The sequence below is a fragment of the Sapajus apella genome, unplaced genomic scaffold, assembly GCF_009761245.1.
Source record: "Sapajus apella isolate SASKATOON/1434 unplaced genomic scaffold, GSC_monkey_1.0 scaffold12, whole genome shotgun sequence".
Lineage (NCBI taxonomy): Eukaryota > Metazoa > Chordata > Mammalia > Primates > Cebidae > Sapajus > Sapajus apella.
Genome location: NW_022436952.1, coordinates 32,878,713 through 32,898,809, shown reverse-complemented (window position 1 = coordinate 32,898,809; position 20,097 = coordinate 32,878,713). Strand labels below are relative to the sequence as shown.

At 37.4% G+C, this 20,097-nt stretch overlaps 1 protein-coding gene across 2 annotated transcripts in view; it reads right to left on the bottom strand.

Annotated features, from left to right (window-relative positions):
• CCT6B (chaperonin containing TCP1 subunit 6B) overlaps nt 1-20,097 on the bottom strand; it is a 38,854-nt gene that overhangs the window by 6,757 nt on the left and 12,000 nt on the right. For both annotated transcript variants that reach the window (XM_032280897.1, XM_032280898.1), the window contains 5 exons: nt 8,701-8,811; nt 8,062-8,221; nt 6,114-6,196; nt 5,282-5,378; nt 4,843-4,990 (listed from right to left, as the gene is read on the bottom strand). In XM_032280897.1, coding sequence (XP_032136788.1) covers nt 4,843-4,990; nt 5,282-5,378; nt 6,114-6,196; nt 8,062-8,221; nt 8,701-8,811 — 599 coding nt within the window. The remainder of the gene's footprint in view (nt 1-4,842; nt 4,991-5,281; nt 5,379-6,113; nt 6,197-8,061; nt 8,222-8,700; nt 8,812-20,097) is intronic.

The window sequence follows — 20,097 nt, the reverse complement described above, 5'->3', positions numbered from 1 at the left end:
CCTATATCTATTTAAAAAATTGAATTTGTCATTACAAGCTTTCTCACAAAGAAAACTCCAGGCTCAGATGGCTTTATTGACAGTCTACTAAACATTTAAGAAAGAAACAATACCAATTCTCCACAACAAATTAACACTTTCAGAAATTTGAACAAGAAGAAAAACTTCCCAATTCACTCTACGAGGACAGCACTATTCTTACACCAAAAAAGATAAAAGTATTATAAGAAAAAATATACACAGACGAAGAGCCCTTACGAATATATATGTAAAAATTCTTAACAAAATTTTAGCCAGTTAAGTCAAACAATACATAAAAAAGGACAATACACATAGTAGCATTATTTACAATAGCCAAAAGGTAAATGAAATGCAACACATATTTCTATTAATAGACAAATAAATTGTGGTATATACATATAATAGAATATTATTCAACTGTAAAAAGGAAGGAAATTCTGGCACATGCTACAATATGAGGAAACCTTGATGACACTATGCAAAGTGAAATAAGCCAGATACAAAAGGATAAAAACTGTATGATTCGAATTATATGAGATACATAGAGTAAACTCATAGATACAGAAAGTAGAATGATGGTTACCCAGGGCTGGGGAGGTGGGTAGGAAATGGAGAGTTATTGTTTAATGGGTACAGAGTTTCAGTTCTGCAAGGAAAAAAAGTTCTGGAGATGGGTGGTGATAATGGTTACACAACACTGTGAATGCACTTACTACTACCGAACTGTATACTTAGAAACTGTTAAACTGTAAATTTTATGTTACATATATTTACCACAATTTAAAAACGTGTAATCCATTAAATTTTTTAAAAGTAAGATGCAATATAACCAGTATGGTTTATCCCAAGAATGTAAGGTTACTTGAACAGTTGAATCAATCAATGTAATTTACTGCATTAAAAAACTAAATGAGGGCCAGGCATAGTGGCTCATGCCTATAACCACAGAATTTTGGGAGGCCAAGGCAAGCAAATCACCTGAGGTCAGAAGTTTGAGACTAGCCAGGACAACAGGGTGAAACCCCATCTCTACTAAAAAAATACAAAACTTACCCGGGTGTGGTAGTGTGCCTGTAATCCCACCTACTCAGGAGGCTGAGGCAGGAGAATTGCTTGAACCTGGCAGGCGAAGATTGCCGCAAGCCAAGATTTTGCCGTGGCACTCTAGCCTGGGTGACAAAGCGAGACTCCATCCCCAAAAAAAAAAAAAAAAAAAAAAAAAAAAAAAAAAACCTAAATGAGAAAAATCATATGATCATCTTAATAGATGCAGAAAAAGCATTTGGCATTTATTCCGTGTGTGTGTGGGGGTGGGTGGGTGGGTGTGTGTGTGTGTGTGACCAAAAAAAAAAAAAAAAGTTTCACTCTTGTTGCCCAGGCTGGAGTGCAATGGTACAGTCTTGACTCACTGCAACCTCCACCTCCCAGGTTCAAGAGATTCTCCTGTCTCAGCCTCCCAAGCATCTGGGATTACAGGCGCCCGGCACCACGCTCAGCGAATTTTTGTATCTTTAGAAGAGATGGCGTTTTACCATGTTGGTCATGCTGGTCTCGAACTCCTGACCTTAGGTGATCCACCCGCCTTGGCCTCCCAAAGTGCTGGGATTACAGGCATGATCCACCACCCCCAGCCTGACATTTTACATTTATTCCTGATTAAAAACTGCCAGCAAACTAGGTGCAGAAGAGAACTTCCTCAACCTGATGAAAACGTATAGCTAACAACATACATAATGGAGAAAGATTGAATACTTTCCCCCTAAGATCGGGAATGAGGAAAGGATATCCATTCTCATTATTCCTAGTCAACATTATACTGGTGGTTCTAGCCCATGAAATAAGGGGGAAAATTTTTAAATATCCATATTGGAAGGAAAAAAATATAACTGTCTTATTAGCGACAACATGATAACTTATATAGACAATTAAATGAAGCCTATAAGAAAGCTAACAGAACTAATAAGTGATTTGGCAAGGTTGCAGAATTCAATATCAACGTATAAAATAAACTATATTTCTATATATTAGCAACGAACAATCAGAAATTGAAATTTTAAAAATAACATATACAATTACAACAAAATAAATGAAATATAGAGAGAGAAATATGGGGGGGAAGTGTTTGAGGCTCGTATACTAAGAATTACAAAATATTGCTGAGATAAATTCAAGAAGACTCAAATAAATAGAAAAGATGATATTCATGAGTTAGATGGCTCATTGTTAAGATATCGACTATCCCCAAATTGATCTATAGATTCAATAAAATTCCAATAAGTCAGGTGTAGTGGCTCACACCTGTAATCCCAGCACTTTGGGAGGCCAAGGTGGGAAGATTGCTTGAGTCCAAGAGTTTGAGACCAGGCTGGGCAACAACATAATGAGACGTTGTCTCTACAGAAAATAAAAAAATTAACCAGGCACAGTGATGCACGGTTGTGGTTCCAGCTACTTGGGAAGCTAAGGTGGGAGAGTCACTTGAGCCCAGTAGGTCGAGTCTGCAGTGCGCCATGATCATGCCACTGCACTCCAGCCTGGGCAACAGAGTATGACCCTGTCTCAAAAACAAAACAAAACAAAAAAAAAAGGTTCCAATCAAAATCCCAGCAGCAATCTTTTTGGTAGAAATTGCCAAGCTGATTCTAAAATTCATATGGAAATGCCAAAGACTTAGAATGACCAAAATAACTTTAAAATGAGAGTTAACAATACTGATTTCAAGATTTATTATAAAGCTACAGCCATCAGGACAGTATGATATTAACATTAAAATAGACAAGTACGTCAGTAGAACAGAAAAAAGAGCACAGAAATAGAACCACACAAATATGAAAAACTTATTTTTTTATACAGGAGCAAACGCAATTCAGTAGTGAGAAGTCAAGTCTTTTCAATAAATAAGACTAAAACAATCTGATACCTTTATGTGAAAAAAATGAATTTGTATCCTACTTGCACCACATACAAAAATTAACTTAAAATGAATCACAGACCTAAATGTAAAACCTAAGACTATAACACTTCTAGAAGAAAATCTTTGTAACCCCAGATTAGGTAAAGATATTTTAGATACCACACTAAAAGCATAATCCATGAGAGAATAAAAATAATAAATTAGACCTCATCAAAATTAGGAACTCTTCTGAAAAGCACTGTTAATAATAAAATAAGTCATAGAGCAGAAAAATCTGCCAATCGAGTATCTGAAAAAGCACTTGTATCCAATATATACACAAAGAACTCTCAGACTCAACAATAGAAAACTAGCAACACAATTTTTTTTCCTTTTTTTTTTTTGGAAACGGTCTTGCTCTGTCACCCAGACTGGAGTACAGTGGTGTGATCATAGCTCACTGTCATCTCAAACTCTTGGGGTTCAAGTGACCTTCTTGACTCAGCCTCCTAAGTAGCTGGAACTATAGGTGCAGACCACCACGCCTGGCTATTTGTGTGTATGTATGTAGAGTCATGGTCTTGCTATGTTGCTCAGGCTGGTTTCAAACTCCTAGGCTCAAGCAGTCCCCGCACCTTGGCCCCCCAAAGTACTGGAATTACAGGTGAGAACCACTGTGCCTGGCCAACAATCCAATTTTTCAACGGGCAAAAGATTTAAACAGAAGATTCACCAAAGATGTGGAGGGCAAATATGCACATTAAAAGATGGTCAACATTAGCTGAATGTGGTGGCTCATGCCTGCAAATCTCAGCACTCTGGGAGGCTGAGGTGGGAAGATTGCTTGAGGCCAGGAGTTCAAGACCAGCCTGGGCAACATAGAGAGACCTCATCTCTACAAAAAAATTTAAAAATCAGCCAGGTGTAGGCCAAGCACAGTGGCTCATGCCTGTTAACCCCAGCATTTTGGAAGGCCAAGGCGGGCAGATCACCTGAGGTCAGGAGTTCGAGATCAGCCTAGCCAATATGGTAAAACCCTGTTTCTACTAAAAATACAAAAATAAGCCAGGCGTGGTGGTATACACCTGTAATCCCAGCTACTCGGGAGGCTGAGGCAGGAGAATTGCTTGAACCTGGAAGGCAGAGGTTGCAGAGAGCCGAGATCATACCATCGCACTCCAGCTTGAGAACAAGAGTGAAACTCCGCTCAAAAAAAAAAAAAAAATTAGCCAGGTGTGGTGGTATGCACCTATTGTCCAGCTAAGGTGGGTGGATCACTTGGGCACAGGAGTTTGAGGCTGCATGATGATGCCACTGCACTCCAGACAGGGTGACAGAGGAAGATCCTGTCTCAAAAAAAAAAAAAAAAAATGTGTGGGTGTGTGTGTGTGTGTGTGTGTGCAGTTTGCAGCCAGGCACAGTGGCTTATGCCTCTAATCCCAGCACTTTGGGAGGCGAAGGCAAGTGGATCGCTTCAGCCCAGGAATTCAGGACCAACCTTGGCAACATGGTGAAACCTCATCTCTATCAAAAATACAAAAATTAGCCAGTTTCAAAACCTGGTCTCAAAACAAATAGATTAAGACTTAAAATTTAAAAGTAAAATTAAAAAAAAAAAATTTTAAAGGCCAGGTATGGTGGTTCACACTTATAATTTCAGCACTTCAGTAGTCCAAGGAAGGCAGACTGCTTGAACCCAGGAGTTCAAGACCAGCCTGAACAACATGGCGAAACCTCATCTCTACTAAAAATATAAAAAATTAGCCAGGTGTGGTTGTACGCACCTGTAATCTCAGCTACTTGGAAGTATGAGAAAGGAGAATCACTTGAACCTGGGAGGCGGAGGTTGCAGTGGGCCAAGATCGCATCACTGCACTCCAGCCTGGGCAACAGAGCGAGACTCTGTCATATCCATCACAAGAGCTTACCATCTTCAATGGCATTTTTGATAGCACGAAGTCCATCTCTTATGGCATCCTTGATTTGTGTGAGAGTATGCTTATTTGGTCCTTTAACCAACAAGGTGACAGAGTGAGGGTTAACACACTCCTCAATAAAAGTGAACTTTTCTTCACCCTAAAGGATGGCACAAAAATATTTAACTTTAATATTTAATGTCATTCTAAAATCAACAATTTATACTAGAATGCAATCTTCATTTGAATTTTTTTTATCAAGCATAACTAAAGATATGTTTTACAGGAGTTAAGTTATATCTGAACTCTTAACATTTAGGTAAATAAATTGTAAAATCTGTTCTGTGAATTAGATCTGAAAACACAAAACATGAAATAAAAGATCAAGTAGTATTTTAAAAAAGAAAGGCTTAGTATTCACTTTATAACCACTATTCACAGAAATACTCACTAATGTGTACTCATATACAAGACCAGCATGTCCCAAGCAATCCACAGTGAGATCTTCAAAAGAATTCACAGCCATTCCACCACAAGCAAGAGAGAGTCTGAAATTACATATATGTCACCATAGCTCGATTATGGAAAACATAAATAATAATTTCTTAGAGGAGAAAAGATATGCAGAAGACTGTATTGTTACTGTATTGTACTGTTTGGGTTTTTGTTTTTAATTGACTAATAAAATTGTCTATATTTATCAAGCACAACATGATATTTTTAAATATGTATATACTGTGGAATGGCTAAATCAAGCTAAGAATACAATACATTGTATATTCTTGGATGGGTTTGCAAAACATTTTTTAAAATAACAATATATTGTTATTAACTATAATTGCCATGTTGAACAATAGATCTCTTGAATTTATTCCTCCTAACTGAAATTTTGTATCCTTCCACCTACGTGTCTCAATGCCCCTCCCCTCCCACTGCCCCAGCCCCTGGTAACCACCATTCTACTATCTACTTCTATGAGTTCAACTTTTTTAGATTCCATATATAAAAGTGAGATCATGCTGTATTATGTTGTATTGTTTTGTTTTTAAAATCTGTTTTAAAAAGATAAAAACTTTCCTTATACTTCAACAAAGTTCTGCAGTAAGTTAACAACCTTGCTTTTTGACAGTTCAATTATTTATTTAAACTAAGAACAAAATTTGGATTTTTTATGCTACTCTTTTGTTCAACAACATTTACACATAAGCTAAAAGGAAAACACATGGGATAATTTCCATTTACTCTGTTAAAAAGTTAGGATATATAATTATCTACAAGCTTACCTTTCCATATTTCTTCTTTTTGCTCTGCGAAGAGCTACTATTCCATGTTTTGCAAGAGTATCTAAGGAAAATGGATCAATTCCCTATAATCAAGTTAACATAAAAATTATAAACATGTTTTAAACCAGTATTTCTCAAACCTTTCGGTCTCAGCACCATTTTATTTTCTTACAAATTATTAAGTACCCAGAGAGTTTTTGTTTATGTAAGCTCAATCTATAATATTTATCATGTTATAAAAACTGAGAAATTTTAAAATATTTATTAATTCATTTATGTTAAGATATACAATGTTTTAAATTAAAATTTACTATACTTTTGAAAGCAAAAATATATATAGTGAGCTAGTGGTGGCATTATTTTACATTTTTGCAAATCTCTTCAATGTCTATCTTCATAGAAAACAAATGGATTCTCATATCTGCTTCAGTATTCAGTTTGGAATGATATGTTATTTTGGTTTAAGTTTATGAAGAAAATCTGGCCCCACACAGACAAATACTGTAAAGGGAGTAATATTTTAATAACCTTTCAGACAACTATAGAAATTCTTCTTTGATACTATACCAAAACTCAACAAATAATAGCTTCTCAAAGGTTAGTTTCACTATGAAACCATAGCAATGAGCTTTTAATACTATCTCACATTAAAACACATTGGTGTAACTAGAACCCTGAATGGATTACTTATCCATGTACGATTTTATAAAAATCATGCATTTTTAGTCATGTAGATAGTATCAGTTCACTGAGTTACGCAAAGTTTCCACATGTTGACACATTTCATGTATAATATGTTATGTTATACATGTGGAAACTTTGCCTCAAAGAACAAAAAGTCACATTTGTTAATATCACTACTATTATCAGGAAGGTCTTTTAAGTACTGGAAAGCTGTCAGGCTCACATGGCAGATACAAGTTTTCTGAAATTCTAATTTTTGCTTAAAAGTTCAAATGTTATTGACAACAAATACTGTCAGTTGTTTTAGGTGATAGGATTTCTTCATACATTTTTGAGAAAAATCTACCAAATACCCATATCTAAATAACCATAGTTTGTCTGCCAGTCATTCTTTCAGACAAAAGTGGCATTCTATGAAAAAGTAGCTAGTTTAGCTTGCAATTCAAACAATTACACAAGTGCTTTCAAGACAACCAGCATATTTTGGTAAGCAATAGAAGTGCTTTGTAGTTCCTAGTTCCATAATCCCAACACTTTGGTAGGCCAAGGCAAGAGGATCACTTGAGGCCAGGAGTTTGAGACCAACCTGCACAACATGGCAATACCCTGCCTCTACAAAAAAAAAAAAAAAACCTTAAAAATCAGCCAGGCATGGTGGCACATAGCTGTAGTCCTGGCTACTTGGGAGACTGAGGTGGAAAGATCACTTGAGCCGAGGAGGTCAAGGTTGTAGTGAGCTATAAGTCTGCCACTGCACTCCAGCTTGGGTAACAGAGCAAGACCCTATCTTAAAAAAAAAAAAAATGTTTTGCGCCTGCCTCATATTTTGTCATACATAATAATAAAAGGACGCATATTTAAGAATCCAAATTTAATACAATTAATAAGTTTTACCACTTGATCAAGACATTCTTAAATGAAACGTGATTCTCACAGCACCTAAAAAGAAAAAGAAACTAACTGCCTTTTTTTTCCACTGCAAGTGAGTAGTGGTGTGGCAGTAAGGAATGCAATAACTACTAGTATAGATTGGCGCTACTTCTTTGATTTGTACTAAGATGCCAGCATTTTTACAGATTGCTTTTGCAACATCATTGCAAATGTCAACACAATGTAAAAGGCATAATTATTATTATGAAAATAGTTTTTGACCTCACAGACTCTCTGAAAAAAATCTTAGGAATTCCTAGGGGTCCACAAACCACACTTCAAGAAATGAGTAAGAACATTTACAAATAATTAAAATCTAAACTTTCTTTCTCACCTTTTGATTAATGACAACAAATCCTTTATTGGACTGAGCACAGACTTTGTCCTTCAGGTCTATTATTTTTTGTACTCTATCTTCAATAAATTTTCTTTCAGCTTTTACCAATTTCTCTTTCTCTTCTGCAGTCTTATAAAAGAAACCAGAGCTCACCTCTCTAAAAGATTAATAAAAGCAGCTAGTAAAGGCAGGAGGAAAAAGGAAAAAAGGTGGAAGTAGTCTACACCATGCATCTGGAAGGAAAGAGAGATTTTTTGTTTTGTTTTGCTTTGTTTTGTTTTTGAGACAGAGTCTCGCTCTGTTGCCAGGCTAGAGTGCAGTGGCATGATCCCGGCTCACTGCAACCTCTGCCTCCCAGGTTCAAAGGATTCTCCTGCCTCAGCTTCCTGAGTAGCTGGGACTACAGGTGCAAGCCACCACACCCAGCTAATTTTTTTTTTTCCTTAGTAGAGACAAGAGTTTCACCATGTTGGCCAGGATGGTCTTGATCACTTGACCTTGTGACGCACCTGCCTCAGCCTCCCAAAGTGCTGACATTACAGGCGTAAGCCACTGCGCCTGGCTCCAGGAAGGAGATTTTAAAACACCTTTAGAAAAAAACAATTTCAAAAGTTGTAAAGAGAAAGTAACACGTACGTTTTTTCATATTCTAGTGAAACATTGCAAATAAGGATGAATGCATCTTCTACTCGCTTCTTCATGTCTGGATGACGAGCACCATGATCCAAAACTAATCCTCGGATCAACCTATTAAAAATATTAATGTTTCTTCTTTGAATATATACTCTAAAATTTGGTATAAAATTATAATTATACTCTTAAAATTGTATCAATACTGCCAGGACACACATTGTTTCCTTGTAACAACTTTAACAGTTTTTGGTGTTTTTGTTTTTTGTTTTCAGATATGGGGGTCTCACTATGATGTCCAGGCTAGCCTCAAACTCCTGGGCTCAAGCAATCCTCCTGCCTCAGCCTCCCAAGTAGTTGGGACTAAAGGAGTGCACCACCTCACCCATCTCCTTGCACTGACTTTAAACCTAACATATCATTAGTAAAATTAGGAAAGAGAATCTACTTTAACATAGTGTGACTATGAAGTTGCAATAAAAAGTCAAGCCAGAATTATTTTCCAAGTTACATGATTCAAAAATATGACACAGCATATCACGTAATGAAAGATATGCATACAAATGAGTTTCTTAGGAACATTTATTCAAAATGATTATATGGAATAATGAAAAATTATTAACCTAAACGTCCAACAATAGGGTATTATTCAGCAAATAATGACCCAACCATTTGATGGTTATAAAAAGTATATATAATAACATGCAAAAAATTTATAGGGCTAGCTGATAAGCATCGAAAGACAAATTCCATATAAAGCACAACTATAACTATTCTTTTTAAAAACAACTTGGCATTAAAAAGAAAAAAATGAGAGAAACCTAAGAGTAGTGTTATGCTTGGGTGGTAGGAATACAGATGATTTGGAAAGGAGGTGTTTTTTTCCTGTTTTCCAGATACTCTTTCAAGAACAAAAATTTTTTTAACTTTATGAAATTAATTTACAAAACATTAATTTACAAAATACTTATGAATGCTTTATAACTAATTTTTGTTATACATTTAAAAAATAATTTGTAGTAGTTCAACATAATTATAAGGAAGTTTTCAAAATTTTAATTTAACTGGATTACTCCACCTCTTAATAGAATGTAAACATGTCTAGGAAGAAACAAACAAACAAAAATACTCAATGTTCAACATTCCTCACTTTTCAAGCCTCCTTCACTTTTCTCCCTTCCCACTCTCGGCAAATGACATTGTTTCTTTGAGAAAATAGAACCATTGTCCCAATATTACCTCTACTAATCCACTTGCACTTGAACCTGAACCTCCTACTACTATGAAATGAACTGTCCATGTTCCTCTCTATGGGTAACCCCTCTACTTATGTACTGGATTCCATTTCCCCTCTCTGTTCTTGCACTGTCCCTAATCCCCCATATCAGTACTTGCCTACAGGACGATCCTTACCAGCATACAATCTTGTGGTAACAATTCCTATCATTAATACAAAGAACCCTTCTCCCTCAGCCCCATTCCCATATTCCCTTCTAGCTACTGCCCATTTCTCTGTTCTCCTTTATAGCTAAATTTCTCTCAGTTACCATTCTCTCTTGAGCCCACCTTCAATACGACTTTTATTTCCACCTCTTTATTCAATCAGCTCTCATTAAAGCTGAAAAAGTAAATGTTTTTCAAATATAACAATCAACTCTCAGTTCACAGCAATGTACTCAAACTTTCAGCAGCATATGACACAGCTGATTACTGTCTCCTTGAAATACTTTCTTCTCTTGGCTTCTGGGGCACCACTCTCCCTTGGCTATAATGCCTCACTGACTGCCCCCTTCTCAGTCCCTTTTGCTGAATCCGCCTCATCTTCTCAAACTCTAAACATCCAAGTTCCCAGGGCTCATGCTTTAAAATTCCTCTACTATGTTCACTTCCCAGATGGTCTCATTAACTCATGGCTTTAAGTCATCTATACACTAATGATTCTCAAATACATGCTTCTAGTGCAGACCTCTATTCTGAACTCCAGACACATCTCTCCAACTTATTACTCAACATCTCCACATGGATCCCTAATAGGCATCTCAAACATAACATTCTCCAAACTGAACTGTTGATTTATTTCCCCAAATCATCTTCTCCTAGTCTTCTCCATCCAAGAAACAGCACCTCCACTTTTCCTGCTGATCATGCAAAAGCCCAAGAGAGATCCCTGACTGCTCTGTTTCTGTCACGTCCTATGTTGAACCATCAACAAATCCTATTGCCCTTTCCTTCTAAGTACACCCTAATCTAAACCATGTTCATTTCACACTTGTACTACACCATCATTCCTAACTGGTGTCCGGTTTCTGCCCTTGCTCCTCTTTTACCTCCCAATCAGCCATTTTGTGTGTATTCCTCACACAAAAACCACAGACAATCTTCTGAAATATAAATCAAGAATTTGTTATACTCAGCAATAGTAGGCTAACTGGGATCAGTCCTACTATCAAAAACAACTAAACATGCTGGCTGAAAAGCAAAAACCTTAGCAACATTGGAGAGCTATAAGATAGTAAATAATCACTAGGCCAAACTGAAATAAAACAGAAACTCCAAGAGGTAAGTAGAGAACTGCAGAAACTGTAGATTTTTTTTATCTTAAAGTCATTTGACAATCCAGGCAAATCTGAACTTTGGTTTCAATGTCTTCACAATGAGAAGAAAACAGAATCAAAAGCTCACCCAAGGTGGAGTGTCTTACAGGAGACCCTCTTCACATTAAGTTGGAACCACAACGGACTACATACTCAGGATTATCCAGAAGGAAGGGCTAGAAATAATCAGCCCTCACATGGACTTACAGTCAGAATTCATATCAAATGGATATTCCCAAAAACCTCAAGCTGTGAATTTAATTTAAAGTAGTCCCTAGGCTCCTTGAGGCAGCAAATGCAAATACTCTCTGCAGAAGGGCAATTTCATTCTAGGTCTCCAATTATTTCTACGAGTACTTTTTTCAAGTACAATGAATGGCACATATGGAAACAAAGCATGATGAGCATGAACCAGAAAATACAATAAATACCAGAAAGAGACGAGTCAAAACTTTAGATATTATAATTATCAAACATGAACTATATGTTTAAAGAAAGAAAAAAGGGCAAGTCTGGAAAGATCTGCAAGGAATAGAAAACCATAAAAAGTAATATGGCATATTTTAAAAAGAACCAAATAGAACTTCTATAAATAGTAAATAAGGACATCCACACATATACACACAGATATTACAAATTCAAGAAAAAAACAGAAAAACATCCATTTGTCTAATAAAAGAATGTTACAATGTTTATAGCAACACTACTAATAATGGCCAAAAATTGAAAACTACCTAAATGCCAATCAACAGTAGAATGAATAAACTGTGGTACACTAACACAAGAAAACACTAAATAGCAATGAGAATGACCAATCTACTAATCACACAAAAATACAAATGAGTCTCACAAACAACGTTAAGTGAAAAAAGTCAGAAACAAATCTACCTTATGATTCCACTTATACAAGTACAAAACAGGTAACAATCTATGCTGTAGAAACTCAGGTTACTCTAGAAGAAATACGGCTGAAGGGAGCAAAAGAGGGGCTTTTAAGGTACTAGTAGTTCTGTTTCTTGTAGAGTGATGATTACACAGATATATCTGGAAAATTAATCAAGCCATATTGATAGTATAGGTGTACGGTTCAGTGTATATTACACTTCATTAGAAATTTTTTTTTAAAACCAAGGGATTGCTTTTAGAGTAGACATTGTTTAAAAGAAAATTAGGGAACAACAAAATAAATCACTAGAAATTATCCAGAAAGCAACACAAAAGACAACAAGACAAAAGGGACATAAAAGACAAAATTAAGAACATCAAGCAAACATTTAACCGGAGAAAGAGAAAAAGGGATGAACAAAAGAAATGTTTAAACCGATAATGGATAGAAATTTTCCAGAATCAGATAAACAATAACAATTCACAGACTCAAAAGCCGGAAAATGCCAACCAGAATAAACAAAAAGAAATCTATACCTAGCTACATCACAGTAAAAGTATAGAATACCAAAGACAAAGAGAAATATCCTAAAATCACCTAGGTAAATAAAGGACTCACAGCTTTAAAAGACTCATGGCTAATTTCTGTACAGCAATAATGAAGACTAGAAAACAATGGAACAATATCTTCAATCAGCTGAAAGAAAGTAACTGCCAACCTATTATACACATGATGAAAGTATCAAAGAATAAAGATAAAATGCATTTTCAGGCAAAGAAAAACTGAAAGTACAACTCCAACAAATTATCACTAAGGAAAATCTACAGGATAAAATTTAGGCAGAATAAAAACATTCCCATGGAAGGCTGAGATGTAAAAAGCTACACAGATGGCCAGGTGCAGTGGCTCACACATGCAATACCAGCACTTTGGGAGGCCAAGGTAGGCGGATCACTTGAGGTCAGGAGTTCGAGACCAGCCTGGCCAACATGGTGAACCCCCATCTCTACTAAAAATACAAAAATTACCTGGGCATGGTGGTGGTGCATGCCTGTAGTCCCAGCCACTAGAGAGGCTGAGGCAGGAGAATCTCTGGAACCTGGGAGGCAGAGGTTGCAGTCAGCCAGGTTCACACCACTGTACTCCAGTCTCAAAAAACAAACAACAAATAGCTAAAAAGAGCAAATCAAGTTGGAAATATGAGGATAAATCTTTACCAACATTGCATGAAACATAATAATACTATCCTCCTTCTGAATAATATATTTGGGAGAAAGTAAATGGAGATATTATTCAGATGTGAGTAAAGATATTAAGTTTAAACCTCTATAAGTATAATGTAATTTCTTGATTAATCACAAAAAGAACAATGAAACTTGCAAACTAGTAGAGAAGGAAAATGAATCCATAAAAAATAATAAATTGAAAAGATAAAAGAAAAAAGAAAGAATAAGTGGGGAAGAGTAGAAAGTATAAAACAAGAAAATGGGAGGATCACTTGGGCCCAGGTGGTCAAGGCTGCAGTGAGCCATAACTGTACCACTGGCCTCCAGCCTGGGTGATAGAGAGAAAGAAAGAAAGAAAGAGAGAAAGAGAGAAGGAAGGGAGGAAGAAAGGAAGGGAGGGAGGGAGGAAAGGGGGGAAGGAAGAAAAGGAAGAAAGAAAGGAAGGAGGGAGGGAGGGAGGGAAGGAATGAAAGGAAGGAAGGAGAGAGAGGGAAGGAAGGAAAGGAAGGAAGGAAGGAGGGAGGGAGGGAGGGAAGGGAGGAAGGGAGGGAAGAAAGGGAGGAAAGAAGTGAAGAAGAAAAGAGAAAGGAAGGAAAAAAAGGAAGGGAGGGAGGGGAGAGAGAGAGAGAGAAAAGAAAGAAAGAAAGAAAGAAAGAAAGAAAGAAAGAAAGAAAGAAAGAAAGAAAGAAAAGAAAAGAAAAGAAAAGAAAAGAAAAGAAAAGAAAAGAAAAGAAAAGAAAGAAAAGAAAAGAAAAGAAAAGAAAAGAAAGAAGAAAGAGAGAAAAGAAAGGAAAGGAAAGGAAGAGAAAGAGAGAGGGAGGGAGGGAGGGAAGGAGAGAAGGAGGGAAGGAAGGAAGGAAGGAAGACAGGAAGGCAGGCAGGCTGGTACAACAGCTTTTAACATTTAAAGATTTTTTTTAATACAATTATCAATATCAGATAAATTATAGTTTTTAAAATATTACTAGAAAAAAGTCACTTCATATCAGTACAAAAGTTCAATGCACCAGGAAAATGTAACATTTAAAATCTGTATGCATCAGCAGGGGGGCGCCAAGATGGCCAAGAGAAGCCAGCACCGGAATGCAGCTCCCAGCAAATGAGACGCAGAGGACTAGAGGACTTCATGATTCCAAAAGAGGTACCGGGTTCATTTCTGTGGGACTGATAGGGCACTGAAATTAGGCCCAGGGAAGGAGCCACAGGGTAAGAGCCACCCAGGGGGGCAAATCAAGACGAGGAGTGGGGCACATCCCCACCTGAAACAGCTCAGAGGGTCGGGGGACTTAAGCCCCTCGCCGCTCCGTTTCAGATCCTGTGCTTACCTCATCCCTCCTGCAACCCACGGTCCACGAGAGCCCTGCCAAACAGTGGGGCGCCGTGGGTAGTAGATGCAAATCCGCCAGGCACCGCAAGTTGTCGCCGGGACCTAGGCGGGAGTTTGGACTAACGCCAGCGGGATGGACCATCCCACAGAGGGAGGCAGAGTGGAAAGCAGAGAAACAGACCATAAGTCCTGGCAGGCTCCACCTCCATAGAACTCAAACTGAAGACCCCACTAGAGATCTTGGCAGCAAATACACCAACTTGACCCCAACCAGGAAGATCCAGCTGGGGAAGGGAAGAGGCCCCTGGGAAGGTGGAGCCAATCTCACCTGCAAACTCCAGGGAAGGACCACCTACCCAACAACCTAACTGAACCTGAGAGAGCCCAGCAATGCCCTCTACAGGCCAAAAAAGATGCAGCTCCAGCCTCAACAGAAAAAAAGTCCACTCAGAGACTCCTCCTGAAATCAACTTCAAAGATTAAAGGGAGATAAATCTACAAAGATGGGGGGAAAAAAAAAACAGTGAAAAAAGGATGAAACTATCAAAGAACAGAATACCTCTTCTCCACCCAGGGATCACAACTCCTCACCATCAAGGGAACAAAAAAAGACAGAATGAATCTGACGAATTGATAGAAGCAAGCTTCAGAAGGCGGGTAATAACAAACTTCTCTGAGTTAAAAGACCATGTTCTAACCTAATGCAAAGAAACTAAGAACATTGAAAAAAGGTTAGATGAAATGCTAACTAGAATAACCAGCTTAGAGAAGAATATAAACAACTTGATGGAGCTGAAAAACACAGCACGAGAACTTGACAAGGCATACACAAGTTTCAACAGCCAAATCAATCAAGCAGAAGAAAAGATATCAGAGATAGAAGATCAAATTAATGAAATAAAATGAGAAGGCAAGATTAGACAAAAAAGAGTGAAAAGAAATGAACAAAGCCTCCAAGAACTATGGGATTATGTCAAAAAAACCTAATCTACACTTAATCGGTGTTCCTGAATGTGACGGGGATAACAAATCCAAGCTGGAAAACACTCTTCAAGATATTATCCAAGAGAATTTTCCCAACCTAACAAGGCAGGCCAACATTCAAATCCAGGAAATACAGAGAACACCACAAAGATATTCCTCAAGAAGAGCAACTCCAAGGCACATAGTTGTCAGATTCACCAGGGTTGAAATGAAGGAAAAAATCCTAAGGGCAGCCAGAGAGAAAGGTCGAGTCACCCACAAAGTAAAGACTATCAGACTCACAGCAGATCTCAGCAGAAACCCTGCACGTTAGAAGGGAGTGGGGGCCAATATTCAACAACCTTAAAGAAAAGAACTTTCAACCCAGAATTTCATATCCGGCCAAACTAAGCTTCATAAGTGAAGAAGAAATAAAATTCTTTACGGACAAGCAATTGCTGAGAGATTTCGTCGCCACAAGACCTGCCTTACAGGAGCTGCTGAAGGAAGTACTAAACAGGGAAAGGAACAACCAGTACCAGCCACTGCAAAAATATACCAAATGGTAAAGGATAACGACACAATGAAGGAGCCATACCAATTCACGGGCAAAAAAAACAGCCAGTAACAAAATGGCAGGATCAAATTCAAACATAACAATATTAACGTTGAATGTAAATGGCCTAAACACCCCAATCAAAAGATGCAGACTGGCAAACTGGATAAAAAGTCAAGACCCATTGGTGTGCTGTATTCGGGAGACCTATCTCACATGCAAAGACTCACATAGACTCAAAATAAAGGGATGGAAGAAGATTTACCAAGCAAACGAAGAGCAAAAAAAAAAGCAGGGGTAGCAATCCTAGTCTCTGATAATACAGACTTTAAACCAACAAAGATCAAAAGAGACAAGGAAGGGCATTATATAATGGTAAAAGGATCAATGCAACAAGAAGAGCTAACTATCCTAAATATTTATGCACCCAATGCAGGAGCACCCAGATACGTAAAGCAAGTTCTTAAAGACCTACAAAGAGACTTAGACTCCCACATAATAGTGGGAGACTTTAACATTCCACTGACAATATTGGACAGATCAACAAGACAGGAAGTCAACAAGGATATCCAGGACTTAAACACAGATTTGGAACAAGTGGACCTAACAGACATTTATAAAACACTCCACCCCAAATCCACAGAATACACATTCTTCTCAGCACCACATTGCACTTACTCCAAAATTGACCACATAATTGGAAGTAAATCACTCCTCAGCAAATGTAAAAGAGTGGAAATCATAACAGTCTCTCAGACCACAACACAATCAAATTAGAACTCAGGATTAAGAAAAGCACTTAAAACCATACAATCACATGGAAACTGAACAACTTGTTCCTGAATGACAAATGGATAAACAATGAAATGAAGGAAGAAATAAAAATTTTCTTTGAAACCAAAGAGAATGAGGACACAATGTACCAGATCCTATGGGACACATTTAAAGCAGTGTCTAGAGAGAAATTTATAGCAATAAATGCCCACATGAGAAACAAGGAAAGATCTAAAATCAATACCCTATCATCAAAATTAAAAGAATTAGAGGAGCAAGATCAAAAAAACTCAAAAGCAAGCAGAAGACAAGAAATAACTAAGATCAGAGCAGAACTGAAGGAGATAGAGACACAAAAAAACTTCAAAAAATCAATAAAACCAGGAGCTGGTTTTTTGAAAAGATCAACAAAATAGACAGACTGCTAGTAGATTAATAAAAAAGAAAAGAGAGAAGAATCAAATAGATGCAAGAAAAAACAGTAAAGGGGAGATCACCACCAATTCCTTGGAAATACAAACTACCATCAGAGATTACTACAAACAACTCTATGCACATAAACCAGAAAATCTGGAAGAAATGGATAAATTCCTGGACACTTGCACACTCCCAAGACTAAGCCCAGAAGAAGCTGAAACCCTGAAAAGACCAATAACAAGGTCTGAAGTCGAGGCAGCAATTAATAGCCTACCAACCAAAAAAAGCCAGGTCCAGACGGATTCACAGCTGAATTCTACCAGACATACAAAGAGGAGCTGGTACCATTCCTGTTGAAACTATTCCAAACAATACAAAAAGAGAGAATCCTCCCTAACTCTTTCTATGAAGCCAACATCATCCTGATACCAAAATCTGGCAGAAACACAACTAAAAAAGAAAACTAAAGGGCAATATCCATAATGAACACTGATGCAAAAATCTTAAATAAAATACTGGCAAATCAAATCCAACAGCACATTAAAAAGCTTATCCACCACTATCATGTAGGCTTCATCCTGGGGATGCAAGGCTGGTTCAACATACACAAATCTACCAATGTAATTCATCATATAAACAGAACCAAAGACAAAAACCACATGATTATCTCAACAGATGCAGAGAAGTCCTTCAACAAAATTCAATAGCCCTTTATACTAAAAACTCTCAATAAACTAGGTATCAATGGAACATATCTCAAAACAATAAAAGCTATTTACAACAAATCCACAGCCAATATCATATGGAATGGGTAAAAGTTAAAAGCATTCCCTTTAAAAACTGTCACTAGACAAGGATGCCCTCTCTCACCACTCCTAATTCAATATAGTATTGGAAGTTCTAGCCAGAGCAATTAGGCAAGAAAAAGAAATAAAGGGCATTCAATTAGGAAAAGAAGAAGGCAAATTGTCCCTATTTGCAGATGACATGATCATATATTTAGAAGACCGCATGGTCTCAGCCCAAAACCTCCTTAAGCTGATAAGCAACTTCGGCAAAGTCTCAGGATACAAAATCAATGTGCAGAAATCACAAGCATTCATATACACCAATAACAGACAAACAGAGAGCCAAATCGTGAGCAAACTCCCATTTACAACTGCTACAAAGAGAATAAAATACCTAGGAATACAACTAACAAAGGAGGTAAAAGATCTCTTCAAGGAGAACTACAAACCACTGCTCAAGGAAATAAGAGAGGACACAAACAGATGGAACAACATTCCATGCTCATGGTTAGGAAGAATCAATATTGTGAAAATGGCCATACTGCCCAAAGTAATTTATAAATTCAAGGCTATCCCCATCAAGCTACCATTGACCTTCTTCACAGAACTGGAAACAACCACTTTAAACTTCATATGGAACCGAAAGAGAGCCGGCATAGCCAAGACAATCCTAAGCAAAAAGAGCAAAGCTGGAGGCATCACGCTACCTGACTTCAAACTATACTACAAGGCTACAGTAATCAAAAGAGCATGGTACTGGTACCAAAACAGAGATATAGACCAACAGAACAGAACAGAGGCCTCAGAAGCAACATCACACATCTACAACCATCTGATCTTTGACAAACCTGACAAAAATAAGCAATGGAGAAAGGATTCCCTGTTTAGTAAATGGTGTTGGGAAAACTGGCTAGCCATAGGCAGGAAGCTGAAGCTGGATCCCTTCCTTACACCTTATACAAAAATTAACTCCAGATGGATGAAAGATTTAAACATAAGAACTAACACTATTAAACCCTAGAAGAAAACCTAGGCAAAACCATTCAGGACATAGGCACAGGCAAGGACTTCATGACTAAAACACCAAAAGCAATGGCAACAAAAGCCAAAATAGACAAATGGGACCTAATTAAACTTAAGAGCTTCTGCACAGCAAAAGAAACAATCATTAGAGTAAACCGGCAAGCAACAGAATGGGAAAAAATTTTCACAATCTACCCACCAGACAAAGGGCTAATATCCAGAATCTACAAAGAACTAAAGCAGATTTACAAGAAAAAAACAAACAAACCCATTTAAAAGTGGGCAAGGAATATGAACAGCCACTTTTCAAAAGAAGAAAATATGCGGTCAACAAACATATGAAAAAATGTTCATCATCACTGGTCATTAGAGAAATGCAAATCAAAACCACATTGAGATACCATCTCACACCAGTTAGAATGGCGATCATTAAAAAATCTGGAGACAACAGATGCTGGAGAGGATGTGGAGAAAAAGGAACACTTTTACACTGTCAGTGGGAGTGTAAATTAGTTCAACCATCGTGGAAGAAAGTGTGGCGATTCCTCAAGGATCTAGAAATAGAAATTCCATTTGACCCAGCAATCCCATTACTGGGTATATACCCAAAGGATTATAAATTGTTCTGTCATAAAGACACATGCACACATATGTTCACTGCAGTGCTGTTTACAATAGCAAAGACCTGGAACCAATCCAAATGCCCATTCATGACAGACTAGACCAAAAAAATGTGGCACATATACACCATGGAATACTATGCAGCCATAAAAAAAAATGAGTTCGTGTCCTTTGTAGAGACATGGATGAACCTAGAAACCATCATTCTTAGCAAACTGACACAAGAAC